The sequence below is a fragment of the Mytilus galloprovincialis genome, chromosome 6, assembly GCF_965363235.1.
Source record: "Mytilus galloprovincialis chromosome 6, xbMytGall1.hap1.1, whole genome shotgun sequence".
Taxonomy (NCBI): domain Eukaryota; kingdom Metazoa; phylum Mollusca; class Bivalvia; order Mytilida; family Mytilidae; genus Mytilus; species Mytilus galloprovincialis.
Window position 1 is genome coordinate 29,379,987 of NC_134843.1, and position 14,483 is coordinate 29,394,469.

General features: G+C 32.5%; 1 protein-coding gene across 1 annotated transcript in view; it reads right to left on the bottom strand.

Moving 5' to 3' along the window:
• Positions 1–14,483, bottom strand: part of LOC143079320 (uncharacterized) — a 172,979-nt gene that overhangs the window by 115,438 nt on the left and 43,058 nt on the right. The window contains exon 3 of the mRNA XM_076254580.1: positions 9,440–9,751. Within this exon, the coding sequence (XP_076110695.1) occupies positions 9,440–9,751 (312 nt within the window). The remainder of the gene's footprint in view (positions 1–9,439; positions 9,752–14,483) is intronic.

Genomic DNA, 14,483 nt, shown 5'->3' on the forward strand with positions numbered 1-14,483 from the left:
GTAGGAACTATTTTGCCTTAAATATGTACTACTTTCTGGTATGTGCTTTCTGGCCGGGCCCAAATTAGTGGTGTTACACCTAAACACCATGATGTGGAGAACGCTCTGATTGGCTTATCTATTTTTTCATTTTTGTTATCTATCATACGATTGGTTGTTTCAAACAGGAAGTCTTATCTATGACTAAAAGTCAGTCTGGTGACGGAATCATATCCGGACTCCTTTTTTGTCGTTTTTCTCCTAAAATAACTCAATCTGAATAATCATAAAAATGGATGACAAATGCGACACACAAAATGAGGTCTTCTCGTTTAATAGTATAGATACACACACAATTCACGTGTTATCCATCTCCAGCTAAGGGGTTAAGTTGAAGTTCAAATGAATACGGGTTTAATAAGGTCGAATTATTCACTTGCAAGTGAATAATACATTATCAATGTTTCTTCGCTTATTATTGGACAAAAAAAATCATATTTTAGATTTTTTATAAACAAATGTATCTCGCAGCTAGTGCCCCTTTAAGCTAATGTCTATCTATTACAATTTTCAAAATTAAAACGAGAGGCTCTCAAGAGTCTGAATGGCTCACCTGTTACTTTTTGGTTTAAATCTTTCATTTATGATTATTTTTGCCTTTCAATATTATATTAATGAGTGGCTTAAAAATGCTATTTAAATGTTCATTGTATCTGTCATATTTTCTTCAAAAGCAAATAAATACATTTTACCCATATGTTTCATTTTAGCCATATAGTGTCTATGTTTCTTGACGTACAAGGAAATAAAATACAAATCTTATTCTAGATTCATTTGAGAAGATTTTTAAAGTTAAAAAACAGAAACAACTTGTGTGAAATTGTCCTTAAAGAGCATTTACTCCTTAAGGGGTCAATTGATAATTTTGGTCATTAAAACTTCTTTGTTGATATTACTTTGCTGAACATTTTTGCTGTTTACAGTAAATATCTTTCTATAATAATATACAAGATAATAACCAAAAACGGCAAAATTTCCTTAAAATAACCTATTTAATGACAGCAACCCAACAATGGGTTGTTTGATGAGTCAGAAAATTTCAGGGCTGATATATCTTGCCCAATTGAACAATGTTTCCCCATTGTTAGATTTGCTCTAAAAGCTTTAGTTTTTGAGATAAAAGCCAAAAACTGCATTTGACCCCTATGTTCTATTTTTAGCCACGGCGACCATGTTTGTCGATGGATCAAAACTTCAGATACAATTTATAAACTAGATACCCTAAGGAACATTCAGTTAAAGTTTGAAGGTATTTGGCTAAGGACTTTCAGAGGAGAAGATTTTTAAATGTTAGCAAACTTGATGAACAAATTGTGTAAAATTGTCTTTAAAGGTTGATAACTCCTTAAGGGGTCAATTGATAATTTTGGTCATTTCACTTCTGTGTAGATCTTACTTTGCTGAACAATATTGCTATTTACAGTGTATATCTATCTATGATAATATTCAAGATAATAACCAAAAATTTCAAAAATTCCTTAAAATTACCAATTTAGTGACAGCAACCCAACAATGGATTGTTCGATTAGTCTGAAAATTTCAGGGCTGATAGATCTTGCCCAATTGAACAATGTTTCCCATTGTTAGATTTGCTCTAAAAGCTTTAGTTTTTGAGATATAAGCCAAAAACTGCATTTGACCCCCTATGTTCTATTTTTAGCCATGGCGGCCATTTTTGTCGACAAATCAAAACTTCAGATACAATTACAAACTAGCTACCCTAAGGAACATTCAGTTAAAGTTTGAAGGTATTTGGCCCTGTAGGTTCAGAGGAGAAGATTTTTTAAATAGTTTACGACGACGACAGACGACGATGGACGCCAAGTGATTGCATAAGCTCACATGAGCTAAAAAAAAATGGTTAGATGCGTTATTTAAGAGCAACAACTCTAATATGAAGTCAACTGGTAGCTTTGACTTATAAAACATTCCTAACATTTTGGCTTTCTGTAAGATTTTTTTTTTTATTGAAAGCTGTTTTCAAAATAAACTTAACACAGAGATATGTCTCGCCTATTTGTTTTTTTAGATAATGCAAATGTTGAAATTAAAAAAGCAATACTTTAATATGTTATTATTAGTGTTGTCAAATCGTACACTTTTGCCTAACCGGTTACTCGGATAATCGTTCGACCGATTAACCGGTTAACCGGTAATTTAAGTTGGTCTTTGAAAGCCTTATCAATAGAACCCTACACATAGATATAAGATGTGGTATGAGTGTCAATTTGACAACCTTTCATCAAAGTCATAAATACGCTTTTAAAATTGAAGTTTTTCTTTTAGCATTATAATGCTTGTCTGTGAGCATTCCTGACGAAGTTTGACTTTTAATAATCAAATACACCGTATCAACTATAGCGTTTGTACCAACTTCAGATTAAAAAATAAAAAAAAAATCTAAATCTCGTAGAATTGAATATGTCGTATGTCTGAAACCGATTATTCTTTCCTTTTCTCTTGTTGTCTCCGAAAATAATGGTGTGTGTTTCAATTTGAAATGATTAATTATAAAAAAAGAAGATGTGGTATGACTGCCAATTAGACAATTCTTCACAAGAGACCAAAATGACACAGAAATTAACAACTATAGGTTAAAGTACATGCTGTACGACCTGTGTTTGCTTTTTTCTTTAAGCAGGTTACTCGTACTTTCACGTATACATTGAGTACATTCACATTGGTTTGCATTTCACAATTTTTTAATTTAAAGTAAGACTAACCCTTGCGCTACGGAGGTTGCACGTTTAAATGTAGGTTTACACAATATTAGATCGAAAACGAAATAATGAAGTAATTAGTAAAATTAAATCTCATTACTGATTTAAAGTTACTGTTAAAAAAACATGTTTACTAATTATGTTTCTTAAAGATCCAGCCCCGAACTCTAATTAATTTTATGTTTTAAGGATTAACAATAGCAATCAATATAATAATAAATAAATATATATTTTATATAATGGACAATTGATCTATCAAACTAATTACCACGATGACAATTTTAAAATAAAGTAACTATTTAATGATTTGATTTTCAACACAAATTTATATCAAATCTATCAAAATTGAAAAAAAGTCCGGTTAACCGGTTAGCGTTCTTGGTATCCGGTATTCGGTCGTTTGACCGATTAACCGGTTAACCGGTTAACCGTTGACAACACTAGTTATTATTCATGCAAATAATCAATGTCAATGAACCATAACTAAAGGTATAATGTTAAACTATCTCCATGGAAATGAGATGTGCCAATGCTAATACAACTACATTCCAAATACCACTTAAAAGAGGGACGAAAGATACCAGAGGGACAGTCAAACTCATAAAGCGAAAATAAACGCCATGGCTAACCAGGTGCTCCGCAGGGCGCAGCTTTATACGACCGCAGAGGTCGAACCCTGAACAGTTGGGGCAAGTATGGACAAAACATTCAAGCGTGATGCAGCTCTGAATTTGGATTGTGATCAAATTTTTGACATTACATGGTTTTTTTTTACACAAAACAAATGTCAAGATTTTACAAATCAATTAAAGAATTCTTCTTCAAACTTTTTAAATCTAAAATTAAATAGTTGATCATGACACAGCATAGGTTTCTGACACAGAACGAATGTGGTCTAATGAACTTAAAAGTTTTTTTTTGCCTTTGAGCAATTCACTATGCTGTTGAATATTAATCCTCTCAAAAAAATGTTTGAAGAAATTTTCTTTTTATTTATGAAATCTGAAATGAGAAAAATTTAACCCCCCCCTTTTTTTCACATCCCCGTTTCCCTTTTTCCAAAACTGATATCAATTCAAATTTCTAATGGAGTTTGCAACAATAACTACTCTTTTAAATACATCATAAAATATTAAAATGTAAAATAAAGTGCTTGTTATCACTGAATGGTAAAGATTGGTTGGTAGTAAAAGTGAATATACATTGTTTATTGTATAAAACAATAAAAAAAACTTCATCAGCAACATTTTATATTGGCAAATTTCCAATGAAGTTATTTACATAAAGTTATTGACAAATAAAAATAGAAAATGACATCATAGTCATGTCTGGCAAATGTCCAACATACATTATCTAAAAACATTTTAGATAAGATAAGGAAAAAAAGCTTCATCAGCAACATTTTATATTGGCAAATTTCCAATGAAGTCATTTACATAAAGTTATTGGCAAATAAAAATAGAAAATGACATCATAGTCATGTCTGGCAAATTTCCAACATATATTATCAACTACTATTCTATACAAAGAAAGATAACTCCAATTGAAAATTAATTGCTATTACACAATATTGTGCAATTAGATATTTCTTGCTATTGTGCAATACTGTGCAATTGAAAATTTCTTGCTATTGCACAATATTTCATATGGAATCCTGATTTGGACCAACTTGAAAACTGGGCCCATAATCAAAAATCAAAGTACATATTTAGATAAAGCATATCAAATAAGCCCAAGAATTTAATTTTTGTTAAAATCAAACTTAGTTTAATTTTGGACCCTTTGGACCTTAATGTAGACCAATTTGAAAACTGGACCAAAAATTAAGAATCTACATACAGTTAGATTTTGCATATCAAAGAACCCATTTATTCAATTTTTGATGAAATCAAACAAAGTTTAATTTTAGACCCCCATTTGGACCAACTTGAAAACTAGGCCAATAATTAAAAATCTAAGTACATTTTTAAATTCAGCATATCAAAGAACCCCAAGGATTCAATTTTTGTTAAAATCAAACTAAGTTTAATTTTGGACCCTTTGGACCTTAATGTAGACCAATTTGAAAACGGGACCAAAAGTTAAGAATCTACATACATAGTTAGATTCGGCATATCAAAGAACCCCAATTATTCAATTTTTGATGAAATCACACAAAGTTCAATTTTGGACCCTTTGGGCCCCTTATTCCTAAACTGTTAGGACCAAAACTCCCAAAATCAATACCAACCTTCCTTTTGTGGTCATAAACATTGTGTTTAAATTTCATTGATTTCTATTTACTTAAACTAAAGTTATTGTGCGAAAACCTAGAATAATGCTTATTTGGGCCCTTTTTTGGCCCCTAATTCCTAAACTGTTGGAACCAAAACTCCCAAAATCAATCCCAACCTTTCTTTTGTGGTCATAAACCTTGTGTCAAAATTTCATAGATTTCTATTAACTTAAACTAAAGTTATAGTGTGAAAACCAAGAAAATGCTTATTTGGGCCCTTTTTGGCCCCTAATTCCTAAAATGTTGGGACCAAAACTCCCATAATCAATACCAACCTTCCTTTTGTGGTCATAAACCTTGTGTTAAAATTTCATAGATTTCCATTCACTTTTACTAAAGTTAGAGTGCGAAAACTAAAAGTATTCGGACGCCGGACGACGACGACGACGACGACGACGACGCCGACGCCAACGTGATAGCAATATACGACGAAAAATTTTTCAAATTTTGCGGTCGTATAAAAATGAAAAAGACAAGCAGGCAAACAATAGTGCACATGACACAACATAGAAAACTAAAGAATAAGCAACGATTGTAACTTCACCATTTTGGAACTCTTGGTTTAATAGCTTCCTTGTGAGCAGCAATCCTCTATCAAGAAAATCATGATAGGAAATGCAAGCACGGGAATCTCATATCAATTGGGAGATATATACCCCGTATGCAGGTGCTGCTGGAATGTTGCTACTTAGAAATGGAAAGTTCACAATAGGAAAGCTGAAATCATCTCTTTTGTCGTAAAGATTTGTTTTCAACCGACCCTCGTTGTCAATTTCTAGATGTAAGTCAAGATATGAGGCCGACTTAACTGTATCTGTAGTATCCTTTATCTCTAGTTCGATGGGATGGATGCCTTCCACATAGTCACCAAATTTTGAATTATTTAGTGAAAGAACATCATCTATATAGCTGAAGGTAGAGTTAAAGGATATCGCTAACTTCTTATCTTTCTTCCTAAGGCCAACATTAAAAATATCTTTGTTTCCCCTCCCCGACTGAGGTTATCAGGGTATGGGTAGGTTGGTAGGCAAATTATTTTATCTTATTTCTTGATATAATTTTTCTATATTGAAATTTTACAAAATTCAACAGGTAAGATTAGTTAAAAAAAGTGGGGTATTTCCTGTATTCAACGACACCCCAGTTTTCTGGTGTTAAAAACAGTATACAGGGACCTCCTTTTTTCCTATTCATTTTATGGTATGAAATCTACAAAAGCACACATTCTTCATGTGATAACAATGTTTTTAAATGAAAGCAAGTGTTTAATTAGTTAAAAATCAAGCTTATTTCAAGTCTAATTTGATGCGTAACTCACAACAATTCCTTTGTTCACCAATTCATACCTTGATCATCAATTATGAGATAACAAAAAGATATGTTAATGACTTGGGAATTAAAATTCAATGAATAAAAATTTTCAATAGAAGTGAACATAATTCAGTCACGTATGTTCAGTTACACCTGGATCATGCACCTTGGGCCGTGTTCCCATTGACATAAACTCGGTGTTGTGTAAGTGTAACTCACACGTAAACTAAACAAAATTACGTTCCCATTGATAAAACTCAATGTTTACATGTAGTGTAAATCATGTTTTGTCTACATGCAGTCGATACTCGATGTAGGCCTTGTGTAGATTCAGTGTACATAAAACTAGGCATTTAAAACATTAGTTTCACTGTGCATATTTAAAGAAGAAACGATTTTTGAATAAAATTGATATTTATAGCAATTATTATAATAAAAGTTCTTTACAGAAATATTTGTCTAAACTTGATATATTTATTTGTTTTGTTTAGAAATAAAACCTAACGTAGCTTTATTAAGCCCTTATCAAGACTCAAAGCAGCATCATTGCCGAACACATAATTCATTTGAAAATTAAGGTATTTCCGAATAAACTTGACTTACACAGAAATATTTGCCACTGGTCTTTACTCAAACAACGATTCACTCATAAATGCATTACTAAAAAAGTGTGAGGTAAATGGATTTTTGTGCAGTATCTCGGATCCGTGAAATTACTCCCCCTCCCCCCTTTTTGCCAAATACTTCTTGGAGAAAAGTGTACCATTTGAACAAACAGAAAAGATAGAAATATAGTGATCCCTAATATATCAATCCTTCTTCTTCGTCTGTAAGCACGCTGTTGCAGCCTACGTTTTCTAATGCTTAATCGAGACATCTTTAGTATCTTTAAACCACTGCAAATCATCAAAATGGCTTCCATAAAGAAGCAACCACTTAACTTCAAAAAAAAAGGGGGGTATTTTTTTTATTTATCTGAGTCAGAATTTTTTCCGCACAAACGTTTTACGTTTTTTTTTTTTTTTTTTTTTTTTTTTTAATGCTGGTAATCAATTTTTTTTCTTCCAACATTTAACACTATAATGTATGGGGAAACTCTTGATTCAGAATATTTCTTATCATCTATAGAACCAGAATTGTTTTCTTTATCCAATTGGTGTTTGGAATATTTCCATCCCCCTATTCAGAGTCAAATGGTCGTTTCCTTATTGCTAGAAAAGTTGTCCGAAAACTTGTTTCATTCGATTTTACGTAATGAACATTTAAATGACATAGAGTTTACAAGTGTGAACGAATCTTATGTACAGTTAATTAAACAAGGTGTATAGATGTGAACAAATTTAATGTGAAACCAATGTCCAGTACATTAAACTAATTGTAAACAAGTTTACTGTACATGGAGTTTGGTGTGAACACGGCCTTGGTCAATTAATTCCTAAACAAAAGATTTGTATGTTTTTTCGAGTTCTAGAAAAAACAAGGCTTCACTTATTCCTGTTTTGTTGTTCCAAGAATACTTTGAGTATTTACAAATTCAACTGATGTAAGTTATAACGTAAAACGTGCCCTTTTGTAAATTTCATGCCATAAATTGAAAAATAAAAACACATTTAAACTGGTCTTGTTTACACCAGAAATCAGGGAGGTTCCCTGAAAGCAGGGAATTCACGTATCCAACATTTTCTGACTTGTGCCCAACCTGTTCGAAGTCGCAGACAAAGTAGATTGATTTCAAAGCACGATTCAGACCATTTTTACTCAAAGATTTTATCCTTTAAACAGGTACAGAGGTAAAAGACAGGTGCACTTAGTGGGTTGAAAGATGCTTAAGATTTTTTATTTTCAAATATCACCCAATGCACACAACACAAATCGTGTGGCAAGGCATTATGTTTGTTTTCCTTGATTCCGAATCATATAGACGCTTCAATGCAAAAATGCCTTGATTTAAAACGCTTGTTGACTACAGCATCCGAAAGGTATTACCAAAAACCAACCCACGATTACTACAGCATCGGAAAGATATCGCCAAAAACCACCATAGCAAAAATAAAAATAATTGGACAAGAATGGCCAATAAAATTTTTCGAGTCACGGCGATTTTACCGGGTCAATCGGGGAAGGGGAAACAAACAATATTTCATTTTTGGCCAAAGAAGTTCCTGTATGAAGTCAGCCTCGTGATAGTAAAGAAACAAGTCGGCAAGAAGAGAATCTCATAAGTTATAACCTTTAAACAAACATTAACAAAACATTAACATGTTAAATATGTAAAAGTTTCACTGTCAATGAACTCTAATGAGGGTGTGGGGTTATATAGTCTTCATGGAAATTGCAACTGCATTCCAAATTTCATTGACCTCCAACTAGCGGTTCCAAATAAATTTACCTAATCTCGGAAACGGTAACAAACTAATACAAGTAAGCTAAGCAAAGTTTTAAAGTTAGTAGACCATAACTAAATTACTTTACCTATATCTTATTTTTAGACGTGTTGGCCATCTTGCTTGGCAGTAGGGGGTCATAGGACACATTTTACAAACTAAAATGCTCCTTCTTTTTTTTATTTTAAGAAGCAGTTTCTAAAGACCTATTGGTGGCCTTCGGCTGTTGTCTGCTCTTTGGTTGGGGTTTTGTCTCTTTGACACATTCCCCATTTCCATTCTCAAATTTATTATAATTCAGTATAGAAATGAATAAGTATGTCCAATTCATAATTTGACGAATCATTCATAGTAATTAGTTTACGCTTTTCTTATAAGGAATTTATACCTCCATATATAAGCCTGGAAATGTTATAGCGGATCACATATTACCACAATTAAAATATACCAGAATAGTCTGATCAAGGTTTTCTCAATGGTGTACAAATAATATAGTTATCAAAGGTACCAGGATTATAATTCAGTACGCTAGAAGCGCGTTTCGTCGACATAAGACTCATCAGTGACGCTCATATCGAAATATTTATAAAGCCAAACAAGTACAAAGGTGAAGAGCATTGAGGATAAAATTCACACTAACCAAATTTTGGTATTGAACATTATAAAAGAGAAAACTTTACACATTTCACTTAGTTGAATCAAGTCTATACCTGAACTTTGAGTATAGGAAGTCAACACCTCTGTGAAATTACTTCTTTTCATTGCTGTATTCTCAGCATACATTCTCAGTTCGTAGGCTTTTCCTTCCTTTAAGTTTGTTACTTCATATGTTCTACGTCTCCTTTCTGCCTTTATATCTTCCTCACCAGCTAATACAAGTGTCCATTCTGATGATCCTTGTACTCTGTACTGTATGTAAAATGTTTGTGTAAATCCACCTCCAGAATGAGGATCCCATTGAACAGTTATACTTGTAGCTAATGATGCTACTGTGCTAAAATTGCCTGGGGTTTCTGGTACACCTATAAAATAAATCTTTGAGATAGACATGCATCTTAAGTTCTTATAAGTAAGATATTTGCATATGCAACATTCTGATGCAGTATTGACAATATGGTAACAAGATGATGCAAAAACAAGAGGCTGTCAGCGAGAGAGCAAACCGGATTATCCTGCAGAGATAAAACCCTGATCAGCTGAGCAAGCATGGGTTTGTGACACAAAATAAATGTGGTCTAAGATCTGAAAAATTTGAAATTGAACAATTACCTATTATATATGGTCCAATATCCAAAATATAAGTACATTGCTTGAATCAGCATTTCAAAGAACCCTAAGAATTCAATTTTTGATGAAATACTTCTTAGTTAAACCATTTCTGTTCTAATGGAAATAACTCCATGGAAAGAGCATTGAATGATCACTTAAAAATGCACACAAATTATTTCCTGATGATGCATTAACACTTTATCATCAATTAGACATGTAAGCCAGTGAAAAAAAATTAATGTGGTATCTGTTTTTCATAAAACTTTGTGTAGAAGACAGAAAGTGATATGACCATACAGTGTGTGGCCAAATGTAGGGTAGCACATGGATTTATACATTTTTATGCAATTATTATTGATTAAAAAATAAAAATGACAATTTTCAAGCTATAGGTTATTAATAGTACTCAATTGGGGCTCTTTTAAAAAGAAATCAAATAACTCCTAATACAACCCAAACACATTTAAAATTTGAACTTGCAATGGATTTGCAGGTAACAAGCAAAGATGCTTCTCTCCTGAACAAAATGTAAAATGTACATTGGATGCAGATGAAATAGTTCCAAATAGTTCTTGACATCAAATAGTGCAGATTTGTAAATATAATGCATGTGTATTATACTGACACCACCTAGTAAAGGCGAGGTTACATTCACAGTAACCAAAAGATAAGCATTATGTTATTTTAATCTTTTGATCTTCACTCGAGTGTTAATTGGCCTCAAGGGTTCACCGTTGCAGGCATGAAAAATATGAAGGAAAAAAAGGATAAAACTGAAATGTGGGTTTGAGACATATTTTTTTAAATTGTTTGGGGAGGAATATGGTGGCAAAATACCTTATTCGCCATTAAAAATTTTCTTTTAATATTTTGCGTTCGCACAGTTTTTAAATATTTAGGTGAGTACTTTGTTTTAACATCAAATTCTGAATTACTTTCCATCAAGGATTTTTAGAGTAAGACTATTTACAAATCCTTGTTTCAATAGAATATTTTTATAAATAAAAATGGCCCCTGCATAACGAGCGTATAAATCAAAACAGTACTGTTTTAAATTAGCATCAGTTATCTTGAATATTTTAATATGCAGAGAGAATTATCAGTTATATTAATTGAGTTAAGCGATTATAAGTGCACGTCCAATGGCATATATATTGCATGCATGTCGGAACAGGAAAATTGACATTAGGTACTATTACTCTATAATTAGAAAAATGTTCACATTATTATACATTATACCCAACAACTGTGATACTGACGAATTCTTAAACTATTCAAAATAATCTCATTGAAATATAAATCTGTGATTTTACTTTGTCTATAACTTTGATGAACCAAATCAAGTTAGATATTAACCTTTATCTTACCTCCTATACATTTCCAGGAATATGATTGGTTAAAAGCGTCCGCGTGCAAACCGTGTATATTTGATATTAGGTTAGTAGGGAGGCGGGGCTTATCTCATACACGGTTAGTAGTGGAGTTACTTCCCTTTATATACCTTATTAGGTAAGAAGGGGGCGGAGCTTATTTCATACACGGTTAGTAATGGTGTTATGTCCCTTTATAAAAAACAAAACGGTACTGAGAAAAAATCTTAAAAGATCCAACAGACGTAGAAATTGATCATTAAGATTGAAACAAATTCATAAAACACATTTAAACCTTACAAGTCGTTATTGTTGGCATCTGTTTTTTTAGGATCAATGGAAGTATTTCCTTAGTGCTAACAGTATTGAAGACTTGCTCATTTTGAGAATCACTAGTCTTAATTTCACACGTTAAGATAGTCGGTAAGATAAATTCGTTACATAGTGTGCTAGTGACGTAATACGTTATATATGGGGTCAGTAAATTCCATATGGGGATTCGAGCTTCGCTCTCACCCCATATGGAATTTACTGACCCCATATATACCGTATTAGGTCACTAGCACACTATGTAACTAATAGTATTTGAATCAGATTGGTTCTGGAAGTTTCTCTCGTATATTCAATATACATTTATATATTCTAATTTGCGACTATCTATAAGTCCGTAACCTTCCATCTATGCTATAAACCAATGATTGACAAAGTGCATACATTTTGTTAAAACACTATTAGTGATGTTTCAAAATGTCCATAACTATTCACGAGTATATACTAACATTTTCTCGAATTTACCCTTGGAAAAATGTAAATTGATTTTTATTTCATACATTTTTTAGGGGGGAATTATTTAGATTTTCATAAATACCATTCTTTACACCAGAAATATTATTTATAAACAATGCGTTTAGTAATGACTAGTATATCACTATCAGACCCACAAGACAAAGTTGGATATTAAACGTGATATTTTCAAAATGGAAAGTTACAAGTTATCTACGAAGTACACTGGTCAATACCCTCAGATATAAAGTAATGCACAAACTTGCTTTATGTAATTGTGTAATAAGAGTTTTAAAGCCAGACAGGAAATCGCTTGAATACTTGGACAATAATTGTCACCTAAAAATACCTCTGGGAACAATTTCTTTAGTAATGCCAGAGACATATAAACAATTATAAATAAACTAGATTTTCGAAAACAATCTTACACGGAACAATTATTTACGACTTTGAACTTTTACTTTTTTTAACTAATTTCCATTCTTTGTTTCAAAAACTTAGTAAAAAAACAGTTTCAAAACGACAGACCATATAGTACTAGCTATTTAAAAACAAATATAATTACATTTTCCGTATCAAGTTACTTGGGAAAGGTTGCACAACTATATCTATAATCATCTTTTTTGTGACCTAGGAAACTGTGTTTTTGCTTTCCTTGACGGATAAAACAACCGTACGCTTGACAAGATATCGACACTCAATTACGGCTACCTTAGGTTACTGCTGTTTTGGTCCTTTGTGCTTTATAGATATATCGTGGTCACTATTCGGGGAGGATGTTAAAATGGCTGCATGCGAAGAAGTGATACTCTAAATTTAAAATCGATAGTGATCTCTTATCTTGCAGAATAAAACTTTAATATTTATGAATTTGTGTTTTTTTTTATACATAATGAACAGAATATCAATTTCTTATTTTTTTCGCAAAGTTTTCCTTAAGAGTGGAGTGCGAGGGCATCATTCAAATACATGAAATATGCAGCTTATCTGAAGCTCTGTTTTCTTAATATTACTTAATGTTGTTTTCTAATACAGCATCCTAATGGTTCCTCTTAATCACTCATATATTATGAAACATGTTTTGATCTCTATTATATTATTTTAAAAATTTTATAAGTTGTTGTAATTTGCATTGTACTTGGTTTTTGCTCATTGTTGAAGGCCTTTAAGTGACTTAAAGTTGCTTAAGTCATCTTCTTTATTAACTTTGTCTGATAGTTGTCTCTCAAGTTTGGTTTTTTTTGGTGTTTCAGTGTAATTCAGTGGTTATCATTGGTTGCTGTCTATCTTTATTATGTCACCTTGACAGAGGATTGGTGACACCCTGACGGAGGTCGGGTGACATATTAAACACTGTGCGGGACAAATTTGCCATTCCAGGATTGGCAAATCTGACTTTGTCGGTTTACAAGATATCAAAAATATTTTTGGCCCAAGTGATAGATAATCAACAAGAATGTGTCCAAAGCACACGGATGCCCCACTCGCACTATCATTTTCCATGTTCAATGGACCATGAAATTGGTTAAAAAATATAATTAGGCCTTAAAATTAGAAAGATCATATCATAAGGAACATGTGTACTAAGTTTCAAGTTGATTGGACTTCAACTTCATCAAAAACTACCTTGACCAAAAACTTTAACCTGAAGCGGGACAGACGGACGACCAAACAGACGGACGAACAAACAGACAGACGAACGAACGGACAGACAGACAGACGGACGAACGGATGCACAGACCAGAAAACATAATGCCCCTCTACTATCGTAGGTGGGGCATAAAAATATTAAATTTCCCCATATGTCCCAACATGTCCCCGTTGTCACTGTTGCCACCACAGCTGATTAAAAGTACATTTCCCATGGGAAATTTGAAAATTCCCATGGGAATATTCAAAGTTCTCATGGGAAAAGTTAAAGTTCCCATGGGAAATGGTACTTTTCCCATGGGAATTTTAAAGTAATTATCAAAAACATTGTTCATATATGATATCCACTCAGTTTCTATTCCGTGATTAGCATAATCAAGGATTTCGAAATATTTGTAATTTGCAAATTTTTTTAATTTGTATTTTTTCCTCACTAGGTACGTGAAATAATGTTTTAAATTTATTGAAAAATTGCATTACGGGCATATTCTATACTTCTATACTTCTAAGTTTGAATTAAGAGTCTAAACTTTTTGAAATATTGAATACGCATTTGATTGGGTATTAGTTTAAAGGTAGGCGTGGTTTTCGGTAACTTTCCTCAAATCAACTGGCCTATTCGACAAACCTGTGTGCGCTGATGCGTGTAAACTGGCTATTGTAACGTCACGTGTCTTACATC